Source organism: Podarcis cretensis, assembly GCF_951804945.1.
Source record: "Podarcis cretensis genome assembly, chromosome: 14".
Lineage (NCBI taxonomy): Eukaryota > Metazoa > Chordata > Lepidosauria > Squamata > Lacertidae > Podarcis > Podarcis cretensis.
This window is the reverse complement of record NC_137183.1, coordinates 43,145,624-43,159,496: the sequence shown is the minus strand read 5'-3', so window position 1 is coordinate 43,159,496 and position 13,873 is coordinate 43,145,624. Positions and strand designations below refer to the sequence as shown.

The 13,873-nt window shown below is 44.9% G+C and overlaps 1 protein-coding gene across 5 annotated transcripts in view; it reads right to left on the bottom strand.

Annotated features, from left to right (window-relative positions):
- Positions 1–13,873, bottom strand: part of PRKAR1B (protein kinase cAMP-dependent type I regulatory subunit beta) — a 117,243-nt gene that overhangs the window by 51,314 nt on the left and 52,056 nt on the right. For all 5 annotated transcript variants that reach the window (XM_079953940.1, XM_079953941.1, XM_079953939.1 and 2 more), the window contains one exon: positions 3,012–3,170. In XM_079953940.1, coding sequence (XP_079810066.1) covers positions 3,012–3,170 — 159 coding nt within the window. The remainder of the gene's footprint in view (positions 1–3,011; positions 3,171–13,873) is intronic.

Below are 13,873 nucleotides of genomic sequence, written 5' to 3'. Positions count from 1 at the left end.
GTCCCAGTGTGAAGCCCTAGTTAATTCTTATGTAAGCCTGATATTGAATTATGCTTAGAATGGAACATTCTTAGCAGAGCACAAAACAGTCTGTGCGCACACAGCCGCTGAAACAAACGCGTTGCTGATCATGAAACCAAAATACTTCAAAAGACCCTGGCACTATCCGTTCCACGGCGCTAAGTAGAGTTGCAGCAATGGGTTTGTTTTACATCTGAGGGCTTGTTATTCACAGAATCGCAGAGTTGAGAGTTTCTGGGGGCAGGAGGAATTTTTAAAATGTTCTCAAATCCCGAAACGTTCTTTGAAGAGCGGCTGGCAAAAACAGGGTTTTGGAACCTCGTTTCTGAAAAGTGTTGAAGGATTGTTATTTTTTTAAGCATATTAATTTTAAAGATTTCTAAACCACTCTTCTTTGCCCTCCTTCAGCTTTGGCAGACTCAGTCGGCTGTATACAATGCACTGAGTAGACCCATTGAATTGAATGGACATGAGTGGTTCATTCATTTCAGTGGGTATGCTCTGCATAGAACTTAGCTGGATATCTCCCAATATTATTTATATGTTTGACAGCTTCAAGCTGAGGAACAGTACTGATAGTTTGTGGAGAGAGACTAGCTGACTAACTTGCATTAGTCATGAAGGATGTCCCAATAAGGAAATGCTCTCAATCATCCTCAGGGCTGCCTTGCAGATGTGGAGTTGTATGTACGCTACTGATTATTACACACACACACTCAAAAAAAGAGCCCTGCAAAGGTATTCAGGCCATGAATAAATGACTCCTGGATAGATGAGTCAGATGCCCAGTGTGGTAAGTAGCAGGGCCCCCTCAGAGAAGTTATGGCTGACAAGAAAAGTGTTGCACAACATGCTCCATTTGATCTCTCTCATTAACAGCAATACGTATTTCCCACCTACTGGGTGAGAAAGTGAGTAAAAAAGGAATTAGTAGGAAAAGGGATAGGGGGAAAGACCTACTGACTGAGCTGTAGTTTGGGGGAGGATGATTAGAAATGATAGTGGGCATACAAATTTTAGGAAGAGGTGATGGAGGAAATTTCTGAAATAATAGGTGCGCTGGTGCCTTGAAACCCAAACTGTCTTTTATCCATTTTTGATGGGTTGACTGCGGACTTAATATGTAAGCCACTTACAATTTGTCTGTTAGTAGCTGCTGGCTTAGCTACATCTCAAGGCTGGCTTGGTTAAGTGGCTGATATAGGACATGGAGCCAGGATGTATACAAGGACCCAGGGAATCATAGAATCATAGAATCATAGAGTTGGAAGAGACCACAAGGGCCATCGAGTCCAACCCCCTGCCAAGCAGGAAACACCATCAGAGCACTCCTGACATATGGTTGTCAAGCCTCTGCTTAAAGACCTCCAAAGAAGGAGACTCCACCACACTCCTTGGCAGCAAATTCCACTGTCGAACAGCTCTTACTGTCAGGAAGTTCTTCCTAATGTTTAGGTGGAATCTTCCTTCTTGTAGTTTGGAACCATTGCTCCGTGTCCGCTTCTCTGGAGCAGCAGAAAACAACCTTTCTCCCTCCTCTATGTGACATCCTTTTATATATTAGAACATGGCTATCATATCACCCCTTAACCTCCTCTTCTCCAGGCTAAACAGGAAGAGGGATGGGGGCTAGCAAAGGCTACACCAGGTCCTGCTATCTACCCGCTCGTTGTGCAAAAATTCACTTATCCACACATAAAGAATTATGCCCAAACGGCACTATAAGTACCGCCGATTCAGATATCCAAACATTGGGAGTTTGCCTACTTCCTTATTTCCTTGCTTGTTTCTGCTTTGCTGGTGGACGGCAGCCATTTTGGGGCAGAAACCATGCAGGAAACGAGCAAGACTGGACAAAACAGAGAACAGAAGAGATCCGACAAATCAGTGTTTTCCTTGGGCTGCAGCAACTTTAGGGAAAAACCATTGGGGAAAAAGGGAACAATGGGACAAATCCCAAATTATAAATATTTCCATAGGAAACAATGGAAGTCGTAGACTTGTTATGTGAACATTTGCCTAATAAACGATTTCCAGGCAAACGTTCACATAACAAGTCTACAATTTCCACAGAACACATATTCTGTGGGACCTGCGTGTATATAAATGCTGGAGAAAACAATAGGCAAAGAGGAAGGGGAGAGGTCTTTAAAAAAGAGGGCTGGAAGAACAAAAATGTGGGGCTGAAGAGGGATAACCCTTTGTGGCCCAAAAAGAAGCATATAAGTAAACCACAACGAAACATAACATTTCACTTGGCTCCATCAGTATACAAATTTAATAAATAAACCCAGCAAATTGGTGAGGCAGCAAAGCCCCCTCCACTGGCCTGGCTGGACCAACCACCTTTGGGCTCCTCCTCTCCCAGGAATGCCCCTATTACCATTTGCAGTACATCCCATGTTCTCTTGCGCAGTTATTATAATGGCAGGCAGGGTGTTCTGTGGGGTGAGAAAGGACTCTCAATGGATGAGGATAAGGCAACATCCGCCCTTCTAACTGTCCGGCAGTATGGAGTCTCTGGATTGGCCAAGTGTAGCCTAAGTACTATGGGCTGGGCTTTCAGCCTCCACTTGTTCAGTAGAGCTATACTTGCTGATCTTCAGGTTCCAGCTTCCCACTACTTCCATCCTTTCTGCAACTTCCAGGCTTAGATTTGGGTTTGGCCGCCCACGATGTGACCCCAGCCAGGCCCTGACCATTTTCCTGCTGGCTACATTTCTGGAGGCAAAAGGGGAAGGCTGGAAGCATCTCACATCTCATAAAGACAATATGGGATGGTGCATTCTGTTTACAGCGCCTTTCTCTCCCATAAATTACCCATGCACTGCTGTTGATTTTCCGAGCAGAGCAGACACCGAGCCCTCAATTTTCAAAGCCTTTAACCTCTGTTGTAAAACACTAAAGCACCATATGGGTTTACGGCATCCGTAAAGGAACCAGTGAAATAGCAGCAATAACTTTGGCAAATAATTAGGTTTTAAACCCACCATTAGAATGCGCCTGTAGCTGTCCCTGTCGATACCCCAAAGCTTGAGGTCTGTCTTGGCTTTAACCGTTGCAGCCCTTGGCGTTCCGTAGATGAGGGCAAGTTCTCCAAAGCTTCCTCCTTCTCCAATGCTGGTGACCCATTCTCCGTTCACATACACCTACCAGTGAGAGAGAAAAGCGATGTGAGCATCAGTGATAGCTCAGTTGGTTAGAACACAGTGCTGATAATGCCAGGGTTGCAGGTTTGATTCCCGTATGGGGCAGCTGCATATTCCTGCATTGCAGGGGGCTGGACTAGATGAGGGGTCAGCAAACCTTTTCGGCAGGGGGCCAGTGCACTGTTCCTCAGACCATGGGGGGGTGAACTATATTTTTTTGGGGAAATGAATGAATTCCTATGCCCCACAAACAACCCAGAGATGCATTTTAAATAAAAGCACACATTCTACTCATGTAAAAACACCAGGCAGGCCCCACAAATAACCCAGACATGCATTTTAAATAAAAGGGCACATTCTACTCATGTAAAAACACACTGATTCCTGGACTGTCCACGGCCCAGATTTAGAAGGTGATTAGGCCAGATCCAGCCCACAGGCCTTAGGTTGCCTACCCACGGACTTGATGATGATGATGATGATGATGAAAACAATTTTATTATTTATAACCTGCCCATCTAGCTGGGTTTCTTTCCAACTCTACAGTTCTATGATTCTACAAAAAGAATAATTCATCAGTGTTAATTTAAACATATGTAGAAGGGGGGGACCCCAGGCCTGGCAATCAAATGTGGCCCTCCGGGCCTTTCTATGTGGCGTCAGAACTCCCATCAGGCCACACTCTTCACTGGCCCTGCTTTGGTACCCAGAATGTTTTGGCCTGCCTGGAATGTGTTCCTGAACTCTGATGATGCTCCTTGCTTTCCCAGATGGAGGCTAGAGAAGGGTGGTGCGCAGAGGTCAATGTACAAAGGAAACATTCACATTCATTTCTCTGCCTAGTTTTGACATGCGGCTGGCAGGGATTGGACTGAAGAGGAATGGTGGAGTTGGCCTCCCCCTTCTCCTGAACCTTCCTGAGAAGAGGAGGGCGGTATATTATGATGGGTCACAGCTCAGAGATAGAAGAGGGGCAAAGCTGGGAAATAATGGGAGAAGCAGAGCAGGAACAGCTGGCTGACGCATTATCGCTAGAGAGCATTCCAGACCCCCCCCCTTCTCCCAGAACACGGGGAGCAATGAAAGTAGGAGAGCAGAGAGCCCAGAGGCAATTGTCCCTAAGCAGACACTGTAAGGGAGGTGGGGCTGTTGATGACGGAGAAGGGAAGGGGGGGGAAGAGATTACTTGAAGCAATGCCATTATCCAACAGACAGCATTTCTACGTCTCTCTCTGTGAATATTGAATAAAAGACCTTGGTAAAAGCTTTTTGTCTTTCCATTACTGGCAGCCAGCCATGAGGGAGGGGGGTCGGATTCCCTAAAGCCTGACAGCGGCCCTCAGAACGCTGCTCAGAAGAGAATGTGGCCCTTGGCCTAATTTCCCCACCCAGTGTATAGTAGCATAGGCTTTCTCATGTGTTATCCAAAGGAGATTGACAATTGCTAGAAATAGATTCGAATGAGAAAGGGAAATAAGAGATCCAGACCATTGCCTAACCAATGTCAAGTGTTTATCCTTCCAACTTCAATATCCATTTTATCTTAATCCCCACACCATAGGAATATAATTTGTGAATGTCTGCAAATATCACATATTTTTCCAAAACAAAACCCCTGGTTACCCTTAACTAAATTGGTTTTATTGAGTTAAGGGCAACCAGGGGCAAAAGATAGTGGACCCATTTGAGGGAAAAAATTGAGGAAAGTCTTTATTGATGACACAAGTGTAAAGGATAATGCCTCCTCCTTCCCCATCCTTGATGTACACTAGACTATAGGACTTCTGAGTTATCTCTTCATCTCACAACCCTGTAAAGAAGAATTTTGTAATGGAAACCCTGTAAAGAAAACCTAAAGGAGGCAGAACGTATTGAAATTATCTTTATGTATAGCTATTGAGCTGTACAAAGCCTGTTATATTAATAACTTACTCTTTGTATCTGTTTTGTTTTGGTTTTTTTTAATTTGAATTTTCAAGCAAGTTTGATACACAGATTTTATTTTTATAAAAAACCAATTTAGTGAAAGGAACTTAGTTGAAGGGGAAATGACTGTTCTCCAAAATACACGTTGCAAAACGCACATTCCAAAAAATAGCTGTCTCTCTCTCACATGCTATGGGTCTCTGGAAGTCAACAGTCCAGAAACAATAGCTGAGCCATTTCCTTACAGAGTCACTAAAAACAACCGCAGCGATTGGTGGAACAACCTGCTTTGCGGACAGAATTTCAAGTCTTCTTGCTTTTAGTACAAGGGCTGCATTTGCTCTTTGAGTTTCCAGCTCCCTGTGGTGTGTTGGCATCTGAGGGTTTCCCCCAACGGTGCACCCTCTTTGTAGAGTCTGGCACGCACAGAACCAAGGGGCAGGGCTGTCACTGTCTTCCTTTTTCTGTTTCGGCAATACTGTCAGGCTTGAAAGGAGAGGAGAAGGTAGCTGCAAGGAAGTTTGCAGGAAAACACCACCATTGTGAAACTCAAAAGAAATCCAGCACGGAACAGGGGAAAGATCTTACATAAAAGGGATGCCTTCCTCTCCCCCACCGCACACCTCTGCTTCATAAACTTCATTAGCAAAGTGGAATTCAAGCAATTGCTGGGGCCGCAGGCACACAGGAAGTTGCTTTATACTGAGTCAAACCTTTGGTCCATCTAGCTCCCTACTGTCCACACTGACGGACAGTAGCTCTCTGAGGTCCAGCACAGGGGCCTTCTGGAAGCTCCCTCATTGCAGGAAGTGAGGTTATAGGGAACCAGGCAGAGGGCCTTCTTAGTAGTGGCGCCCGCCCTGTGGAATGCTCTCCTGTCAGATGTCAAGGAGGTAACCTATTCCACAAGCTTCCATTGACAACCGAGGGCAGCGCTGTATCAGGAAGCTTTTAATGTTTGATGTTTTGTTGTGTTCTTTTATTTTATGTTGGAAGCTGCCCAGAGTGGGCAACAAATTAAAACAAATAATAATAATAATTTATTTATACCCCGCCCATCTGGCAATACAGCATTAAATATTAAAAACTTCCCTAAACAGGGCTGCCTTCAGATGTCTTTTAAAGATAGGATAGCTGCTTATTTCCTTCACATCTGAAGGGAGGGCATTCCACAGGGCGGGCACCACTACCGAGAAGGCCCTCTGCCTGGTTCCCTGTAACCTCACTTCTCGCAATGAGGGAACCGCCAGAAGGCCCTCAGCGCTGGACCTCAGTGTCCGGGCAGAATGATGGGGGTGGAGATGCTCCTTCAGGTATACAGGACTGAGGCCGTTTAGATCTTTAAAGGTCAGCACCAATACTTTGAATTGTGCTCGGAAACGTACTGGGAGCCCATGCACAGAACACAGGAAAACATCAAACATTAAAAACTTCCTGATACAAGGCTGCCTTCAGATGCCTTTTAAAAGTCAAATAGTTGTTTATTTTCAGTGCTACTTTTCTAGAAAAAGCAGTGCCAGAACTCACCATAAACACCTCTTAGAATGGCAATGGTGCCCACCTGAGAGGTGCCAGAACTGAGTTCTGGTGAGTTCTGTCTAAAAAAAACAAAAAATGCCCAGTTTATTTCCTTGACATCTGATGGGAGGGCCTTCCACAGGGCAGGCGCCACTACCGAGAAAGCCCTGTGCCTAGTTTCCTGTAACCTCACTTCTTGCAATGAGGGAACCGCCAGAAGGCCCTCAGTGCTGGACCTCAATGTCTGTACTGACCAATTGGGGTAGCTACGCTTCTTCAGGTATACAGCGCCGAAGCCGTGTAGGGCTTTAAAGGTCAGCACCAACATTTTGAATTGTGCTCGGAAACCACACTTTCTCCCTTCTCTAGTGACCAAGAAGGAGCGCATAATGCAGCTGTCTGGACGTGTTGTAATTCTCCAGCGATGTGAACTTAAGAACCTGCATTCACTTCCCCAATAAAAATGTCATTTTCTAATATCAGCCTCATGAAAGGGGGGGGGTGTTTTGAGGGTTGGAGGAACTAACACAAATGACCGGAGTGTTTGAAACAGGAAGACACTGTACTCAAAGTTTAAAACCTCAGTGCTTGGCCAGACATGACACAGTAAATTTTGTTTTCGCCTATGATGACAAAGTGTATTGATGATGCATGGCCCTGTCATCCTGTCCTCTGGGCTAAAAGTTCACCCACGCTAAGTTTACTTGCAAATCTGCCTCTTTTTTAAAAAAAAAGGAGGAAGAATGAAACATTGTCCACGTGGAAGAAGTCTATTTAAGTTCCCAGCTTATTTTAGCCTTCTGGTTTCCTGAGAAAGAATGAAGAAAGGTGAAAAATATCAGCCAAAAGGAGCACTCCCCCCCCCACACACACACCCAGAGACAGGGTGTGAGGGAAAGTTTTAAGAAATCTGCTTCTTAAGAGATGAAAAGGACACATGCACACCAATTTAAGTAATATAAGAAACCAAATTTGTAATTTGGAGTAGAGCTGTTTTGGGTTCAGTGGTAAAGCACATGATTTGCACGTATTAAGCCTGAGGTTCGGTCCTTGGCTTCTCTATTTAAATGGGTCTTGGGGAAACCTCTGTCTATGATATGAGAGAGCCATTTATTGCCAGTCAAAATGCTGGACTAGACCAATATAAGATAATTAAAATAAATCTGACAATTTTGTTCTTTCAGTTTATCTCCCCTCCACCACCGCAATCTGCAGCAATTTATCATTAGTATCTTCCTTTTAATCCTCATGAAAATTCATCAGCCTTTTTAGTGCGAATTTCACATTTTCGCAAAGCAATTTTACCCAAACATAATGCATTTTTAAAATTATTAATTTTTTTGCAGGTCATTTTCACCAACATGTGCATTTTTATGCACACTTTACTCTAATGTGTGCATTTGGGCACACGTGACCTGGGGTGGGCAATGGCATTGCAAAACTTGGAGAAGTGCAAATTTCAAAGGGTGGCTTGCTTTGGTCTGCATAGTGTCTGGAAAGCATAAAATAGGTAGGTTCACCTTTAAATGCAAACTGAATCAGATTTCTCCCCCTTCCCACCCCTCTGTGACTCCAGCTACAAAGGCTCTTCCTTCAGCTGCCCAGAGGCTCCCAGGGTGGGGTCTTGTTTAGTTGCTGTAGCTGGGGGCAATGTTTAGTTTTGGTTAAGGCGTATTATTTTTGCTGCTATTTTAGTGGGTTTGTTTTGGTTTTTTTACTTCTGTTGTTAGCATTAGTATGAATAATTTGTGCATTGTTCAATCTAAGTGTATATCTATTTAGATGTTTTGATTAGCCTATTAATACTCATGCCCGTGGCTATTTAAACTTTGCTATGCCTTGCAACTTAAATGTTGAGGAATGTTTATATTTTGTTATGTAAACTTTGGTGATGTAGCGAGCTGCTCTCATAGAATCATAGAACTGTAAAGTTGTAAGGGACCTGAAAGGTCATATAGTCCAAATCGCTGCAATGCAGGATGAGCATCCGACCTCTGCTTTAAAAACTCAAATGAAGGAGAGCTCACAGCCTCATGAGGAAGCCTGTTCCAATGTCAAACAGCTCTTGTAACTCCTTTCTTGTCTCCTCTTTTCCCAGCTAAATTACCCAGCTGCTTCGACCGTTCTTCATATGGCATGGTTTGTAGTGTAGTTATGCAAGTAAACAGGTGATAGTGATGATGACAAAGAGGTGAGTAAGAGACTTATGATACAGATTCAAAAATCTAAAGGGCTGCCACATCGAAGATGCAGCAAGCTTGTTTTCTCCTGTGCCAGGGGGTTGGACCTGAACCAATGGCTTCAAGTTACAGTGGTACCTCGGGTTACAAACGTTTTGGGTTACAAACGCTTCAGGTTACAGACTCTGCTAACCCGGAAGTAGTACCTCAGGTTAAGAACTTTACCTCAGGATGAGAACAGAAATCGTGCAGCGGCGGCAGCAGGAGGCCCCATTAGCTAAAGTGGTACCTCAGGTTAAGAACAGTTTCAGGTTAAGGCAGACCTCCAGAACGAATTAAGTTCTTAACCAGAGGTACCACTGTATAAGAAAAGAAATTCCAGCTCAAAATCAGGAAGAACTTTCTGACCGTAAGAGCTGTTCTACAGTGAAACAGCTGAGCGTTATTTTCTTTTTATGCAGGGACGAAAAGGGGGAAAGAGCGAGGCTTGTAAAATGAAAGTAACCAACAGGAAGAAGGTTTATATTTGGAAATATAGATCTGGGACTCCTCCCCCCCATCAAAAACACACACTTTGGAGCAGGTACTTTCAGAGGGTTTTTTTTTTACTGGAAGCCCATCATTTATATTTCACCAGATACATTTAGGCAGGTTGCCAGGCTTCATGAGGAAGCGATGGGACTGTCTTACCACCAAGATGGAAAGAGACTTAAGCTGCTCCTCTATCTAGATTTTCTGGATCCAGAGACTTTTGATTAAACAAGGTGACTTGAAGATCCATTGTCATAGCGAAGCAGCACGCTTCCTAGGGATGGAAATGGGGATGCAACAGGATCTGACACCCTCCCTACACACACACACACACACACACACACACACAGAGAGAGAGAGAGAGAGAGAGAGAGAGTGCAGTCTTTTTCTCCTCTTTCCAGGGCAACCCAGGACTCAAAAGAACATGGTCAATGGATCATTCTGAGTAAAAGCCAAGGGCGGCTCATTTAAACATATGCAAATCAGGCTTGGCGGAAAAAGTTAACCTATGTATGTATGCAGGCAGAATACTGTCAAGAATAACAACATTTTTATTCACAGTATTCTGTGAGTAATAGCATCCAGTTGTGAGAGGGGCCATTGTCAGCAGTTCAAGTGAAGCCAAGCTGTTATGCAGTTTGGTGTAGAGGTTAGACTGTTGGACTAGGACCTGGGAGACCAGGGGAAGAATTCAACATCACACTAAGGCAAATGTGTTTCATCAGAATGCTAGATGGAATGATTCCCCCTCTCCTCTCCAAGCATGGTTATGGGGGTGCCCCCCCCCCCCGCTGATTAGAGGTACATGGGAGGGCAGAAAGGGAGGCAAGCACCATTCTGCAAACATATGAGACTCCTGCAGATGGAGTTCATTAGGGTTCAAACCCCCACTAGGTCATGAAGTTTGCTGGGTACCTAAGACCAGATTGAATTATGGTGCTGGAGGAGACTCTTGAGAGTCCCATGGACTGCAAGAAGATCAAACCTCTCCATTCTTAAGGAAATCAGCCCTGAGTGCTCACTGGAAGGACAGATTGTGAAGCTGAGGCTCCAATACTTTGGCCACCTCATGAGAAGAGAAGACTCCCTGGAAAAGACCCTGATGCTGGGAAAGATGGAGGGCACAAGGAGAAGGGGACGACAGAGGACGAGATGGTTGGATAGTGTTCTCGAAGCTACCAGCATGAGTTTGACCAAGCAGTGGAAGACAGAAGTGCCTGGCGTGCTCTGGTCCATGGGGTCACGAAGAGTCGGACATGACTAAACGACTAAACAACAACAAGACCAGATGCTCTCTTTCAGCCTAACCTACCTCTCAGGGTTGTTGTGAGGTTAAAATGAAGAGAAGGAGGAGCATATACACCTCCTTGAGCTCCTTGGAGGAAAGGGGACAGAGAAATGGATGGATGGATGGATCCTAAGTCAGGCTATTTGTCCATCTAGTCCAGGAGAACGAACACATGGTGCTTGTCTTATACTGAGTCAGACCACTGGTCCACCTAGGTCAGTACTGTCTGCACACACTGGCAGGGGCTGTCTAGAGGGTCTCAGGCAGTGGCTATTCCTAACCCTACCCAGAGATGCTGTTGTTTGAACCTGAGACCTTCTGTAGGCAAAACATGTGGTCTATCACCAAGATATGGCCCACTCTGCACAGTGCTGACTGATGACAGTCACATAGAGTGGCAACAGCTCAGCAGCGTAGTATATGCTCAGGATCCATCCCTGCAATGTGTAGTTTGACCAGTGGTCACATCCACACTGTCCGTTTAAAGCTCAGGGCTGTCCCCCAAGGAATCTTGGAAACTGTAGTTTGTTAAGGGTGCTGGGCATTGTAGTTCTGTGAGGAGAAAACTAGAGCTTCTGGGGTAGTTTTATTTTTATTCGGGTAGCTTTAGTTTTATTATGGGGTGTGCTTAAATATGGATGAGGTGTGCGCAGTGCCAGATTTATGTATAAACTAAACAGGCTATAGCTTAGGGCCCCATTCTCTTGGGGGCCCCCCAAAAAAATTAAAGGGAAAAAACCTGGATGTACATTTCCAAAATAAAGATAAAAAAACAAATAAAATAAAACCTACATACAGCAACAGTGTTTTGGGTTGTGTAGGCTCCTATTTTGTTATGTGCAGATGGCTTTAGATACCTATTAGGTCCATAAATTACCATATTTTTCGCTCTATAAGACGCACCAGACCACAAGACGCATCTAGTTTTTGGAGGAGGAAAACAAGGGGGAAAAAATTCTGAATCTCAGAAGCCAGAACAGCAAGAGGGATCGTTGTGCAGTGAAAGCAGCAATCCCTCTTGCTGTTCTGGCTTCTAGGATAGCTGCGCAGCCTGCATTCGCTCCATAAGACGCACACACATTTCCCCTTACTTTTTAGGAGGGAAAAAGTGAGTCTTATAGAGCAAAAAATACGGTACCATATAGCATATATCCAACACAAAAATCAGTGACAATTTGTTGTTGACAAAGGACAGCTGGACATATAAAGGGCCCCATTACCTTCAGTAGCTTAGGGCCTCATCAAACCTCAATCCAGCCCTGGGTGTGCGCAGCCTTAGGTTCAGCAAGAGATGGAGACTGTGGGGATGAGCTGAAGGCATGTAGAAAACTCACTTTTTTGAGGAGAGTTTTAGAGGAGGCTTGTGGCAGCAGACCTTGTGAGAAGGGGCAAATATGTGCACTGTTTCTTAGCATGCAGAATTTGACTTGCCTTGGCACAGGATCTGGGGGTGCCTAGGTGCCAGATTTTGATGCCTGTCCCCTTATTGCAGGGCAGAATAGATACCCGGCCGTGCTCATGCCTCTGCAAGCCTGTTGGCTGCTAAGGTGCCACTAAGTTTTAAAAATAAAGCCAACGTTACCACACGTCTATAAACACTGCACTTGTGATAATTGTCAAGTTTTGCCTCTCCTCCTTGACCTGCCGATGTGGCATTGCTACCTTCCTTCATAGGAACAATGAGTCACACGGATTTCCTGAGGAGTGACTTTCGGAGTGTGAGGTTTTCGATTCCGAACAATGCCAATTAGACAGTCCCCTGACACAAACAAGCACTTTTTTAAAAAGAAGAAGAAGATGCCTCTCACTAAAATAACTGCAAGGAGCTGCTGGGCAGCTTAAAATACACTGCTTGCTTCTTGAAATAGAAGAGGGATGGGAAGAGACTTTCCGCATCAGATAACCTGATCCCTGCGTCCCTGAGATTAGCCAGTACTGAAATAAGCCACACACACACAAACACAAAAAATCACATTTCCAAGGCTTTCTTTTAAAAACTACGAAGAGGATTTCAGAACAACAACCTCAAGCATCTGATCTTCTAGATGATTGTTAACAGCAGCAACAAACACCCACCAGGATCTGCAACAAAAAATTGCAGAGTGGAATGCTCCCTGGTTGGCATTCCATCTACTCCATTGCGTTCCCTTCCCTTCATTTTTTTTAAACAGCCCATCATCATCCCATGGCCTCTGAGCATGTTCTGTATATAATGGGATTTGGGGGTTCTTGCCCTCCACAAAAAATAAAAAGGACCACTCTCCTGAATCTATTGATGCTTGCTCCAGACTGGAGAGGGTTAAGGGGATCTCTGCTTGTATCCCAACGTCATCCCTTAACAGATGCACAATCCAGCCTGTGTGTGTGTGTGTTTCTAAAGTTCCTAAGCAGGTTTCCCTATCTACAATGCTATCTCCCTGAATGGCATGGGACAGAACTTTCGGGTGCCCAGGCATCCATACAGCCAGGCGAATCTCGCATCTGCTAGATGAAAGGGCTCCCTTTGCAAGCACTTCCAATTCAAGGTTTAGCCCTTCGGGAGCAAGTTCTGAAGAGCACAGTGAGATTCCTGAAGATGAAACCATCAGCCTGAGGCTGCCGCTCTCGTCCTCTATGGGAAGAGGTAAGCTACACGTAAACTAAACTGGGTGATTACCGAAAATAGTCTGCTCTCCTTTCTCGCGGCCCCTCGGGTGCATTCCATCTTGATAGCCTTCCATCTCGATCATCCAGTGGCAAAATGTCTTGCCTACAGGTGTGGTTAATATGGCTTCTAAAGTAATTTGTTTGCATATGATACCCCATTAACCTACTTCACGCGGACAAATAAGCTTGGCTCACGAACTGTGCCGCGTGGGAAAATTGCTTCTTGCAAACCAAGTCATCCCCGAAGAGCTGCTCCCTTTCGGACTAGAACCTATCGTGGAAACAAGGTTTATAAAACTGAGCTGGGTGGACATATGGGAAGAGGAGAAGTATTTTTTAGGGCACGATGACTTGGTTCGAACATAATACGAATGGCTCGTCCACACTGGAGTTAAATGTGCCTTTGAAACTGCTTCTCTCTCTCTCTCTCTGTCTCTCTCTCTCTCTCTCTCTCCTTTGCAGGATCTACACAATGTCCAGCAATGCAAGTGGCAACCCACACTTTGTCCCTGCAGACATGCCAAGGATGATCTGAATGGAGGCACTGCCAGTCAGTGTAGGCAATACTAAGTGGACCAGGAGGTCTGAGTATAAGACAGTTTTTGCTGTTCCCA